Source organism: Indicator indicator, chromosome 33 (genome assembly GCF_027791375.1).
Source record: "Indicator indicator isolate 239-I01 chromosome 33, UM_Iind_1.1, whole genome shotgun sequence".
In the NCBI taxonomy this organism is placed as follows: domain Eukaryota; kingdom Metazoa; phylum Chordata; class Aves; order Piciformes; family Indicatoridae; genus Indicator; species Indicator indicator.
Window position 1 is genome coordinate 3,772,551 of NC_072042.1, and position 14,142 is coordinate 3,786,692.

The 14,142-nt window shown below is 55.5% G+C and overlaps 1 protein-coding gene across 1 annotated transcript; it reads left to right on the forward strand.

The window, feature by feature from the left end:
• The first annotated feature begins 8,167 nt into the window (after nucleotides 1-8,167).
• On the forward strand, nucleotides 8,168-8,998 carry C33H1orf216 (chromosome 33 C1orf216 homolog). Its single transcript, XM_054395476.1, has one exon. The coding sequence runs from the start codon at nucleotides 8,168-8,170 to the stop codon at nucleotides 8,996-8,998; it is 831 nt and encodes a 276-aa protein (XP_054251451.1).
• The last annotated feature ends 5,144 nt before the right edge of the window (nucleotides 8,999-14,142 follow it).

Here is a 14,142-nt window from a genome sequence, read left to right on the forward strand (position 1 = left end):
ATTTTCACAGATGTTTTGACTTGGTTTAGGTGAATGGGAAGCTGAGATTAAAAAAAAAAAAAAACAAAAACAAAAAAAAAAAAAAAAAAAAAAAAAAAACAAAAAAACAACCACAACCCCAAAGTGTTCTTTGATTAGAGCTTGTTCAAAGTTCTCTGGAAGAGCAGTTCCCACCTCAGGAAATTCTGATGATGTGCCATCAAACATTTAATTTCCATGAATGTGATACAAGATGAGTCCTTCAGGTTAGAATCTGCTGCAGTTATTGCTCAAAGCAGCTGAAGCCCAACCTCTGCTCCAAAATTGTGACAAAGGGATAAACCAAAGCATTTAAGGAATGTATCAGATTTGTGGCCAAGACTGAAATTTCCAAATCCTGAAGTTCTCTGCATTATGAGGTCCAAATGTGAAGCCTTTCTGTTCCAGGACAAGTGTGTAGCAGTTGGGAGGTGCTTTGAGCTGTGCTGCTCTGTCATCTGCAGGGCAGGAGGGGGGGACAGTCCCATTGCCTTCTGAACTGATCACCACAACCTTCCAAATTGATCACCACAACTTTCTGAATCGATCACCATAACTTTCTGAATCCCTCCCCACAACCTTCTGAATCCCTCACCACACCTTCCTAGGGGCAGGAGCTTTCTTTACTGGGAATGGTTGGGTTTTGGTGAGGGCAGGAGCACAGCCATTCCCAAACACACTCTGAGCAGCATCCCAGAACCTGTGGGCACCAGTCCCATTGTATCATTTGCAAGCTGGGAGCTCCTGCAGCTGAGGGCTGGGTCTGCCTTGGCCAGGGACAGCCCAGGAATGTGCAGGGCTCAGAGGCTGGTGAGTGCTCACCCACTATCATTTCCATCAGATGATGGAAAGATTTCCTGGAGTGGCACTACCCTGGCACAGTTGATGGCCAGAGGTCAGAGGAAAACTCACGGGATGAGATGGACAGGGATTGCTGTCCCTAAACCCTCACAAATGGACAAATCCAGCCAATGGTGAACCTACCTCCCTTGCAGCTGGACTAGAGATGTGACCCATGGCCAGAGCAGATTTGGAGACCCGAGGTAGGGATGTCCTGCAGCACAGGGAGGTGACACCAAGGGGAAGCCACCCAGAGCCACCAGTGGAGCTGTGAGCCCCTGTCCCTCCCCCTTCCTCGCATATCCCAAACAATTTCCTCATCAAGCCACTCTGTCTGGAGCTTATTAGTGATTCACAGGCCAAGAGGAAATGGTGACTTTTGGGTCCAGCTCTGATGGGAGGGGTGGAGCTGGCATCAAGGTTCCTCTTTTGTACCTCAGCAGCAGATAAGCTCAGAGGAACCTTCTGTGGGACATCAGCTTCACTCCACTGACAGAACACAGCTCCTGAACCATCATGAACCTCTGCTGGGAGTTAGGAAAGCAAAGAGGAGGGAGGCAGGGGAAGGAGGCAGAGGAAGGCAAGGGAAGGAGGCAGGGGAAGGAGGTAGGGGATGGAGACCCCCTCTGCCCCCTTTCCCTGCCTTTCAGTGGTGTTTTCCCCAGAAAATTGCATGGGAAATGCAGACCATGGGGTGCTGGATGTGAGGGCACTGCAGGACAGGGATGGGGATGGTGGAGATGAGGATAGGGATGAAGATGGAGCAGGGCCAGGCTGGCAGCGATGCTCAGCTCCCCCTGGTCCCCTTAATGCTGGTGGCTTTGTGGTCCCCTCCCTGGAGAGGAGTGACCAGCACTTGTACAGCCTGGGGCTGCTTTTCTTTCCCTCAGCCTGCAGAACTGGCCAGGATCTATGAAGATATGAACATGGGTTTTAAATGTTGTGAGGCCACAAGGACAAACCCTTTATAGCATCCTCCTCCTCCCCCTCCTCTCTCAGCACCCACCAGCACTCCTAAGAGATTCTCAGCCCCAGCCCTGCAGTCATTGGGCAGTGTGATGGTCCCAGTGGCTCCTGTTCCCACCAGCATCATTGAACCTGAAGCCTCAGCTGTGTGAAGCTCCTCACAGCCAGGGATGTGGCAGGGAGCCACTGGTCCACAGCATCCCCATGGCCCTGTCTTTGCCCAGCTGACCTGGGCCCCAACTTATGCCCCAATTTCAGCCCAGATTTCTGCTGGGTGTTGGGAAAGCTGCCCTCACCCAGCCACCAGCTCCCCCATTGCCCCTTGGCAATTAGCCTGCAGTGAGCAGTGGTGGCCACGCAGCGAGTCGGGCAGCGAGGCTCAGGGGGCAGCAGGCTGCCGGGGGCAGAGAGGCACTGGAGGGCAGCGGGGCACAGGGGGCAGCGGGGCGCAGGGAGCAGCGGGCTGCGGTCTTTTCCAACCGGTTTGATTCTGTGATTCTGCAGGCTGCAGGGAACAGCGAGGCACGGGGAGCAGCAGGGTACAGGGGCGCAGCGGGGAACAGCGAGGCACGGGGGGCAGCGGGGAGCGGGAGGCAGCGGGGCACAGGGGCAGCGAGACACGGGGGGCAGCGGGGTACAGGGGGGCAGCGGGGCACAGGGGCAGCGAGGCACGGGGGCAGCCTGCTGTTTACTTTAATTTCTCCGAGAGCTTTTTGGGAGATTTCCCTGCTCCGTTATTAAACTCAGATGAGCCGGGGGGAGGTTGGGTCGCATGTGGTTCAGGGCACTTTTTGCTTTCGTAATTTTGTCTTTTTTTTTTTTTTTTTTTTTTTTTTTTTTTTTTTTGAGTGTTTCACCCTTAACTCTTTCAGGACAGGTTGCCCATCCCAGCACTGGGGTCTTAAGCTGAGCCCACTGGTAGGGTGGTGTCTCCTGAGTGAACTACGTGCCAGGTGGGCTGCTGCCAGGATGCTCTTGGCCACGAAGGTGCCCAGGTGATCCCATCCCAGCATCACTGCATGGCTGAACATGGCCCGGCAAGGGGTCCTGACCAGCTCCCTGCCCAGGCTGAACATGCCCACACAAGGGGTCCTGACCAGCTCCCTGCCCAGGCTGGTGCCCCATGCAGGACAGGGCAGGAGATGGGAACCAAAGGGAGTCCGGAAAGGGGAAGAATGTGGAAATCTCCCGGAGAAACGTTTCATTTCCTTTAGTGCTGCAGGCTCCAGCCCACACCCTGCCCTGCACGCAGCCTCTCCGTGCACCAGGGCTCCCTTATTCTCCCAGCCCAAGCATTGGTGTGCATGCAGTGTGCATGCAGTGGGTGCGAACTGGGTGTGCTATGGGTGTGCTGTTGGCAGGCAGTGGGCGTGCAGTGGGCATGCACTGCACATGCCCCCTGGGCGGAAGGGCTGCAGGCAGAACTGGGGACCAGCAACGCCAGCACTCACCTGCTCCTGCACTCCACAGCTCCCCAGCAAGGCTGTGGAGTCCTTGCCCTTGGCTGATGTTGAAGGCTGTTTTTCCTCCCTCCCTCCTCCATCCCAGTCCATGCTGGTGGGACTGGACACAGCCATGCATGTGCCCATTACCCTGCAGGCACTGCAGCCCCTAACCCATCCTTCAGTGGGGAACTTGGAGCTCCTTGTGTCTCTCCTTCCTGACAGAGGTCAGGCACCCAACACTGCATCCATGGCATGGGGCTGATATCAGATGGACACGGGGCCAAGCGTGAAGGCTCCTTCTGGGACCAATTTTGTTCAAAGCCCATGGCAGGCTGCATCTTGCATCACTTAGCAGGATGCAGCAGATGAGGAGCAGCCGGCAGCATGCAGCCTGCTCTGAGCATGGAGCAGGGGCTGCATTTAAAAGGTGATTTCCACCATGGCCAGGGCCAGGTCTCTCTTGGTGCAAGTTCCCGATGGTCATAGAAGCCACCTGGGTGCCAGGACAGATGCTGGGCTCAGAGGAAGGATGCTGCATCCACGGTCCCATGGACCTGCTTTGGTGGAGAAACCTGGTGCCAATGCCTTCTGGAATGGCTCTGTGGGGGTCACCCCAGCACCCTTCTTCTCTCTAAGCCCTGAGGTGCACTGTGTTCCTCTCACCCAGGTCACCCAGCTCTGAAACTCCAGCACATCAGGTCCTGTGCTCTGTCTTCTTAAACAATTTTTCATTTCCTGCAGGGAGAGCTTTTAATTTATTTCTGGAACAAAGTGGGGGAAGAGGAGGGGAAGATGACAATAAAGCTGAGAGAGGAGCAAACCCAGCTCCTACCCACCAGCCAAAGTTCAGATGAACTTCCAGCTTCCTTCTGCTTGCTGAGATCCAAACTGGTGCTGAAAGAGGTCTGTTTCAGCTGTGCCTCCTCCCAGTAAACCTGAGAAGGTCCCTGAAAGGATGAGACCTTTTCCTTGCTCTCAGTGACAAATATTTTGCTTTGCTTTGAGTTCAGGCTCCGAATGGGAGTGAGACACAACCCAGCACTCCAAGCCAAGGCCCAGTCCAAGGCAGAGCTGAGCCCATTGTTCCTCTGAGCTCCTTTTCCTTTCCTGCCCATTCCCAGTCCTGTCTGGGTTGGTTTCTGCCTTTCCTGTGTGACGGGAAGGTTTTGTTTCTTTCATCTCAGGCTTTCCTAGCAGCAGTGCTGCAGCACAAGTGTCCTACTTACAGCTCTTGGTCCTACCCCACCGATTTCTCCTCGATGGAGGTGTCAAAGCCTTTGGGGCTAGAGCAGCCCAGAGCAGGAGAAGCTGCCTGGGGGTCTGTCAGGCAGATGGGAAGTTAAAAGAATTTATTTATCACTCATGAGTGTTGTTCCTCTGCTCTCAACCCCTGCAATGTCATGGGGGAATGTCTGCTTGTGGGGTTTCTCCCCCAAGTTCACCTCCAGCAGTCGAGAGCTTTAGAAAGGATCTTCATCCAGCCTTAAAGCACTTTCATCCCCTCCTCCTCTTCTTCTGGGGCAGGTGGGATGCGTTGAGGCCTGGTTTTGGATGGGGTGGGCTTGGGCTGCAAAGCCTCTGGCATGATGGCACTGTGCTCATGCCATGTCTCTCCCAGAGCTACCATGGGATGCTGATGAAGGTCACTTTGGGTGGACCCAGCAGGAGATCACCTCTCAGGACATCTCAGTGGGTTAACGGGGGGGGGGGGGGGGGGGTCTTCAGCACCAGCCTGGCCACTATGCAATGCATCTCCCCTGCCCACCCCCCAGCACACTCTCCAGCCCAACAAAGCCTCTTTATCTCCTGAAACACTCATGGTGCTTCATGTGACCCACCCCGTGCTAGACCAGCACTCATGGGAGCTGTTTGATGTTGCTGAGCCTTTTCCTTTCCCATCCCACGGACACCCCAGCCCTGGGTGAGGAGAATAAAGGCCCCATTGAGTGTGTGGGACCCCCACTGTCATCATTGTCCCCACAGGGATCTGATGAGGCTCATGGGACCCACAGGACAGGCTCTGGGAAGGAGTCAGCCTGTCCCAAACCTGGCCACAATGCCCATGGCAGGATGCACTCAGTATGGCTCCCATCCCATGTCAGGGCTGTGGGTGGTGGGAGGCTCCAAACCATGGCCCCCTGCCCCCTTCTCCCTGGCCAGGCTGACACAGGTGGGAATTTATCCATTTCCTCCAGGAGGAATTTCCTGTGGGATGCTACAGATGCTTATAGACTCAGGGCATGTCACACATGGTGTATCTCTGGGGTGCTGGCTGACAGTGTCTAAAGATGATCCAAAGTGTGCCCAAGTGGCCAAGAAGGGCAGTGACATCCTGGCCTGGATCAGGAATAATGTGACCAGCAGGACTGGGGCACAGTGAAATCCCTGGATTCAGATACTAGTTCAGTTTTGGGCTCCTCACTCCAGGAAGGACATTGAGGGGTTGGAGTGGGTCCAGAGAAGGGCAACAAAGTGTCTGGAGAACAGGGCTGGTGAGGAGCAGCTTAGGGGCCTGGGGTTGTTTGATCTGGAGAAGAGGAGGCTGAGGGGAGACCTTCTGTCTCCCTCTACAAGTCCCTGAAAGGAGGTTGGAATCAGGTGGGAGTTGGTCTCTTTTCAGAAGTAGCAAGCAATAGGATGAGAGGAAATGGCCTCAAGTTGCACCAGGAGAAGTTTAAGTTGGACATTAAGAACAATTTCTTTCCTGCAAGAGTAGTCAGGAATTGGCACAGGCTGCCCAGGGAGGTGTTGAATCCCCATCCCTGAGGTGTTTCAAGGATGCAGAGATGTGGTGCTGAGGAACATGGCTTAGCACCAGATTTAGAGAACATTTAGAGAGCAGCCAGAGTTAGAGAACATTTGGGCTTGATGATTTTTAAGGGCTCTTCCAACCAAAACAATTCTGAGATTCTATGAGATGTGGTGCTGAGGGATGTGGTGCAGTGGTGACTTGGCACTGCTGGGTTAATGGTTGGACTTGAGCATCATAAAGGTCTTCCCCTCTCCAAATGATTCCACGACTTGCTGAGTGAGTGACAAATACAGATGTAGATACAGACAGCAATAGAGATAGAGATAGGATATAGGATATAGGATACAGACAGAGAGCCAGACAGACGGATGGACAGACAGACAGACACACACCCCAAGCACCGCCGGTCGGTGCAGCCGCAGCGGGCAGCCCCCGGGAGCCGCCCGGCTACCCCTCTTGCCCATCCCCGTGTCCCTCCCGCCCGTCCCGGTCCCCCCCCCGGCGCAGCCCGGAGCCCTCGGAAGTGCTGCCGTGACACCTCCCCCCGTGAGCCGCTTCCGCTCCCACCCGTGGCGGCGGCGGCGGCGGCAGGGACGGGACCGAGCCCGGGGGCCGCGGTGAGTGCTCGGGACCCGGCCTGGGGTGCGCTCGGGGGGTCGCAGCCGCCGCCCCGGCTCCCGCCTGTGTCCCGGCGCAATGCGGCTGCGGCGGGAGGGCCCCGGCGCCGGTTCCCGCGGGTGTGGGGGGGCTCTGCGGGTTCAGGATGTGCTCTTCGGTTTGTCCCCATCACCGGCTCCGGGGCTGCGGGCACGGATCTGCCTCGGCGCATCCACCCGTGCGGCGGCGGGGCCGGGAACACCTCCCGGGCAGAGCTGGGAGCTGCGGCGGGTGCGGCGGTGCGCGGTCCCCGAGAAGCAGGCTCTGGGGTGGGGATTCCAGATTTTCGGGGGTGTCCCAGTCTTTGGGGGGGGGTCCCAGCTTTTGGGGGAGGTTCCAGATCTTCGGGGGACGTCTCAGCCCTTGGGAGAGGTCCCGGCTTTTAGGGGTGTTCCAGATCTTCGCGGGGGGGGGGGGGGGGGGGGCTCATTTTTCAGAGGATTCCAGCCTTCGGGAGAGTCCTAACCTTTTGGGGATCTCCGCTTTTGGGGAAGGTCCCAGTCTTAGGAGGGGTTTCAGATTTGGGGGGAAAGCCTTTGAAAGGATTCCAGATATTCAAGGGGTCCTAGCCTTTGGGAGGTCCCAGGTCTCTTGAGGGTCCCAGGCTTTCAGGAAAGGGGGGGTCCCAGCCTTCGGGGAGCACGGAGAAGGCCAGCCCTGCACAGGCTCTTGACTTCCTCTCTCTGGTGCCAGCCTTGCCTTTGCAAACAAACAGGTCTGAGCTGTCCAGCCCTCAGCAAGGTGCATACTGCAGGGCTTCTCCAGCCCTGGGGTCCACAGCTGTGGGGTCCATAACAGAGGTGGTGGCACCAGGGTTGTACCACACCATGATGCATCCTCATGGCTCTTTCCATTCCTATGCCCCACGCACCAAGCTATGCACGCTGCACCCTGGGCCCTTCCTGCCTCAGTGCTGCTTCCCGGGGTGAACCCAGGACACTCAATGATGGGTTTTCCTTCATGTGATTCTTGTGAGCGTGGCCTTGCTGGGAGAGCTTGGAGATCAGCCCTCACTGCCAGTGACCCAGCAAGAAATGCTGGGTTAGCTTTCTTCTGGTCCTGTCTGCTCCCAGTCCTGTGGAGAAGGAAGCAGCCAAGTGGGGTTAACTGGTTTTGGTGCTGGTGGAGACCAGACCTGACCAACAGCCCAGCATGGGGGAGATGGCAGAGTTTGTGCAGAGCAGTAATTTAGGGCTGGTGGAGATTTGCTTGGAAGAAGTTTCTTTTCACAGATTCATAGAGTCATTAAGGTTGGAAAAAAGACCTCTAAGGTCATCATATCCAACCTTCTACCCAACACCTCTGTGACCATTAGACCATGTTTCAAAGTGCCACATCTACTCATTTTTTTTAACACCTTCAACAGCAATAAAATAAAATCAGAAAATATTTTCTCTGGCTGTGGCTGCCCAGAGCTCTGGTTGTGCCAGGCTGGTGCCCCCCAGGCACATTATGCCTCTGTGTCTCTTGCAGGCAAGAGACCAGCGAGATGTTTGCCATCTGCCCGCCCACTGCCCCTGCCAATGCCCCGTTCCGGCAGGGCCGGGGGGTCCCGGCGCTGGGCACGGCCATCCCGGAGCCTGGGCAGGACTCCAACTCCAACTTCGTGGGAGAGGTGTGTGACAGCAACGAGAACTGGAGCCGGCCAGCGCCGGGGACCCTGCTGGAGGAGGGCTGCAGCCGGAGCGAAAACACCACAAATCCACCCCATAATCTGCTGTCATTAATGCAGAGACAGATGGGCCAGGGCCGGCTTAGGGACGCCGCCCCGAGCCCGGGTGCCACCCGCCTGTGTCTGCCCGAGCCGGGGCTGCGCAGCCCCCCCGAGGGAGCGGAGGTCAGCGGGGCTGCGAGCCAAAACCCCCTCAGCGAGGAGCCAGCCTTGGGATACAGCAAGCCCCCCAGCTCCCCCGTGGAGGACAACGGCTACGCCAGCAGCTCCCTCAGCATCGACAGCCCCGACAGCGCCTGCGGCAGCTCCTGGGACCCCTCTGCCGCTGCGCCGCTCCCCGGCAGCCCACCCCCGCCGGGGATGACCGAGCCTGAGCCGGGGACCCTCTTCCCAGTTCTGGCAGAGGCCGTGCAGCATCTCCAGGACAAGGAGCGCTTCAAGGAGCAGGAGAAGGAGAAGCACCACATCCAGCTGGTGATGTACAGGCGCCTGGCCCTGCTGCGCTGGATCCATGGCCTCCAGCAGCGAGTGGTGGAGCAGCAGAACCGCCTGCAGGAGAGCTTCGACACCATCCTGGACAACCGCAAGGAGCTGATCCGCTGCATGCAGCACGGCCCGCTGTGCCCTGCTGCCACCCCCAGCCCCTGAGGTGCTACTGGTGCTGCCCCAGCCCAACCATCGCCCTGCCCAGCTGGCACAGGGCTGCCTGGTGGTGTCACTGTACCATACACTGGTGCAGAGCACTCACTGGGCACTCGGGTGCCCACCCTGGCCTTCTCATGCCTCTCCATCATTGCTGCAAGTCCCCAAAGCCTTCATCTTGGTTTTCCCTCTGCACAGGAGCTTGTCTCTGCTCCATGTCCTGCTGGGCCCGGGACGGTGGGATGTTGGGTTGGGTAGACCTCAGGGGCTCAGGGTTTGCTGAGCTTGATGGGACCAAGCTCATCTTCTAAATCTCATTTATGGTCCTTTGTGTAAGCCTGGCTGAGCCACACACGTGCCAGGCTGGGTGAGATCCTCGTGCAGGAGCCTGGCAACGAGGGCCTTGGGGCAGTGAAGCTTTTAATAACTGTGCCTGGGCAAAGCTCTTCAGTGTGTGCTCGGGCACAAGCTCACTTCATCCCCCACGTCATGCCCACACCAGCAGAACCCAGCCACCCCTGGCCACGGCTGGTGCTTTTGGTGAGCAGGGTGTGCTGAGCTGCCCCGGGGACTCGCCCCACTGCACCGGGTGAAAGCTGTGCAGATAAGATCTGAACTCACAGAGAGGTGAAGGGAGAGAGAAGGGAAAAAAAAAAAAGTCGTTCTGAGAAGTGACCTCAGAATGCTTGCACTGAAATGTCAATGGATTCAAATCCAATCCATGTTCTGTAGGGTTAGGCTTCATCTGGATTTCTCCTCACAGCCAGCGTGTGACGTGCAGGTCTGTGGGTGCAGGAGCTGCTGCAGCATGGTGCATGATCAGGAGGCTGCAGGCTCCTGCTGGTGGTGTTTCTGTTCATTTATCACTGGAAAGCAAAGGGTATTTTTTTCTAATCCAGATTTTCTCCAGCATGCAAAGAGCAGTCCTCTCAAAGAGGGGTGAAAAAGGAGATGCTGTGTGTGCCTGCTGTTCAGCTGATGTGTGTTCTGTGGAAGGAGCAGCCCTGGAGTGGTTTTGCTGCAAGTGAGGGCTCAGCCAGGAGGGGACCGTGCTCCCTGTCCTCTCCAGGGTCACTCTGCCAAGCCACACACTCATTTCTCCTCTGGAAAAGGAGGATGCTGAGAGGTTTCAGAGTTGCTCTTCTTCCTGATGTTAGAGAAGAAGAGCTGAGAGGCAACTGTTACTTCACCAGGACCCTGCTCTAGTGACAGAGAGCAGCACCTAGATGGACAGACAGGCGTGCAGCCAGCAGCCTGGACACGTCCCAGCCTCCACTGACCACTAGAAGTTCCTGCACCACAGATAAAGAATCATGTCCAAGCCCACCTTGGGCCAGGGGCTGGGCTGAGCCTCCTCCACCCACAGGTAAAAGCTGGATCTCTTTGGAACTGGCTGCTAGAAAGGACATTCTGGTGGTCACTCTGTGACCAGGGCTCACCCTGTGCAGTGTCCCTGCAAGCTCTTGCTGCCTCATCACCCTCCTGCTTGCCACATGTTGGTGCCCAGTGCCTGCTGCCTGTGTCATATCCCAGCTGTGATCGTGGACATGTTGCACACATTAATAAAAGCCTTGGAGGTGAAAGAGCTGAGCCCAGGGTGGGTTTGTTCCTTTATTGCCCTTCCCAAGCCTACCAGGCATGCAGTGGGTAGGTGCTGGGAGCAGCCACCCTGTGGTCACCACAGGTGGGTGGCAGGCTGAGGGTCTTGGCAACCTTCTCCCACCCCTAGGCACTCACCACTGTGCCAACCCTGGCAGCTGATCCATGCTCAACTTAAAAACCTTTTTGCTTTTAAAATCTCCAGTGTCTCACTGCTCTGGTCTGTCCCCATGACTGTGGGACAGTGGGGAGCTGGTTCTGGGGTGCAGCATGGGTCCAGGGTTTACCCTGTATCCTGGGAGAACCTGGCTGGAACTCGGGGGACTGGATTCCCCAGGCGTCCCCCACCCTGCCCTGCAGCTCTGGCTGGTCAGGAGGGCTGGGGGGCAGCTTGGGAAGGGCTGGGGGGCAGCTAAGGGCAGATGGAGATGGCAGATAAAAACACCTGAGTACTGACCCAAAGGTGACTTTGCCTCAGGCCTTGCAGAGATTAACTTGAGATGAAAAACCGAAGCTGCAGCAGCCTTTGAACCTTCCTTCACCTTTTTTTTTTTTCATTCTCCCCCCTCCCTGCTTCTCCTTTACAGCCTCCAAATCTGTGGGAATTCAGGGATGCAACAGCCCCTTTACAGACATAATTCATGAAGGGTGAAGAGGCTGCATTTTTCTTCCCTTGTAGGTGCCCTGGGCTACCAGGACGTTTGTCCCCAGCCCTCCCTGGGTTCGTTAGGATGTGCAGGTTCATTAGGCCATGCAGGTTCATTAGGCCATGCAGGTTCATTAGGACATGCACGTCCTAGGCTTTCCCATTCTCCATCCCAGCTGCTGCCCACGGAGCACACACTCTGGAGCAGGTTTAGGGGAACGTGAGACCTCCCAGCCCCGCAGAGACTGAGTGATTCTCTGTTTATCTTGGTCAAATGCTTTACACAAATAATTATTTCCAAGGTAAATATTGTGAAAATCCAGATTATTTGCTCAAGAAATGAAAGAATAACTGCGGGAGGACATCAAAGGGGAGGATCTGCTCCGCAAGCAGGAGGCTTCCCCCTCGGATATTGGGAGCCCCCCATGCTTTTGCCCCCAGAGCTGGTTTGAGATGGCCAGGGCTGATTTGCAAAATCAACTTCAGACAGAGCTTCTTCCAGCCCCAGCTCCGCTGCCCAAACGAGATTTGGGAATTAATTAAAATCCTGACCAACTGCAGGGGGAAAAACAATAAAGACAGAAAAAGCTGCAAGGCTGGGCCTGGGCCAGCTTGGGGGGAGCCAAGATCACACTCAACCCTCCAGGCACTTGCACCCCAGGGGGTTGGAACTCTACACCCAACACAGCTCTCTTGTGGGTGTGGATCCAGCCTCATGCAGGATGGGTGCACCAGCTTGGACAGGGATGTGCCTGAAGACCACTCTGAGGACATCTCCATCCTCTAGGATTGCCAACCCTCAGTAAAAGCAGGGATGGGTTCTTGGCTCACAGCTGGATAACACAACTCTTGGGGGCTCAGAGGTGATGCTTTGGCTCTGAAGGCTCCCAGGTCAGGGGAGGACTGAGCATTGCATCAGGGTCTGGATGAGGCCATTATCAATACCTAAAGGTTGGGGGGCAAGAGGATGAGGCCAGACTCTTCTCGGAGGTGCCCCGCAGCAGGACAAGAGGAAATGGGCACAGACTGGAACCCAGGAAGGTCCATCTGAACAGCAGCAGAAAATTCTTTGGTGTGAGGGTGCTGGAGCCCTGGAGCAGGCTGCCCAGAGAGGTTGTGGATTTTCCTTCTCTGGAGAGATTCCAAACCCCACTGGCCATTGTGACCCCAGGCGAGCTGCTGTGGGTGCCCTGCTTTAGCAGGGGGGTTGGACTGGTGACCCTCAGAAGTCTCTTCCAGCTTTCACTGTGGTGGGATTGGGAATTGGGTGATAATGAGGGGCTGTGGAGAAGCAGGGAGCCGTGGTGGGGCTGGGGCTCACACTTGAAGGCTTCCTTGGCACGCAGGGAAAAAGGAACTGCAGACCCCAGGGCATGAGGCTGAATTTCCATGAGCAGCAGACAGGGCCCTTTGTTTTTAAGGTCTCCTCTGAAAGTTTGTTGTTATTATGATATGAAATCCCTGTAACACTGGGCTGGTTTTACTGCACTAAGCAAGATTTGGCAGACCTTGCCTTTCTTTGGAAGTTAAAATAAGAGCACTGAAAAAAAAATCTATATATAAATCAAGTTAGTTATTGAAGCTTTGGAGGGAAATATTTTACCTTGTAATTGGAATCCATTCTAACTCCTTCCAGTATTTGGTGGGCTTAAAAACAAGTCTTTAAAAATAAAATGGAATGATGTGATAACTGCTGCCATGGAAGCACAGAAGAAAATTAACCACTTTGGGCCATTAACATCCAGAGATCCAGACTGGGACACACGTAAAGCATCCTAGGATCTCCTGTCTATTGTGTCTTGGAGACTTCCAGATCTCATGTGCTTGGTTTACAGCAGGAGAAGACTTTCCCCTGCTCTTGGCTGGCGAGGGGCTCCACCACCACTGTCCCTCCCCAGTGCACAGAGGCTGTCCAGAGGGATGATGTCAACCCTTAAAGGATCCACATGTGCTGCTCTGCTGGGAGCACCAGCTGCTGGCTGGGAGGTCCAGGAGGGTGGTGGGGAGTAGAGGGACTCCATCCTCACTGCACCCTGGGCAGGGCTCTGCCATCTCACCTGTGGGCACTAGGTTCAGGCAGCTGGGAGTGTTTTCCACGCAGCTCCTGACCTGGCATGGAGCAGCATGGATCTTGATGGCTGGATGGGAGAGGCAGTGAGGAAAAGGGTGGACATCTAGGTCCAGGGTAGGGAATGGAGAGGATCTGTCCTGCCCCTGCCTGGTGACGGGTGGGACATTGTGATCCTGGGCAACCCACTTTAGCAAGGTGGTTGGAATGGATGATCTACAGAGATCCCTTCCAACCCCCACCACGCCGAGATTCTGGGATTCTATCCCAACCCTCCCTGGCCAGGCAAGCAGCCACACATCCCAGCACATCCCTGGCTCGAGTGTGGGGGATGTGTGTCCTCCTCACCCTGCCTGGGATGATTCTTTTTCCCAAAGCTCTTTCCTGCTCATCCTTTCCAGCAGCTGCAGGATGGGCAAGACCCTGAGTGCTGGGCTCTGCCATGGTATCTGATGAAAACACAGTTTGAGCCTGCCTTCTTTAATGATTCCCTTTGAAATGTTGTTGCTTCCGCACATCCCCCTTCAGGGTAGAATATTAAGCAAGAGCAACTCGGCTGGAAATTCAGATTGTTTTCGTGTCTGTTTTCATTTACATTTTAATGATAGAGAAATCTTAGAAATCTGGCTATTTGCAGCATGGCTCCTCCTAAGAAAAGGGAAAAAAAAAAAAAAACAAAAAACAACAACCAAAAAAACCCCCAAAAATAACCAAAACCCAAACCATCAAAACCCCACCTGCATCCATCCAACCTTTGCCCTCTGCAAACACTGCCAGGAGTTGGGCATTGCCAGCAGCTTCCTGGGTGGAAAAGGCTCTCTGCTTCTTTTTCCTGTC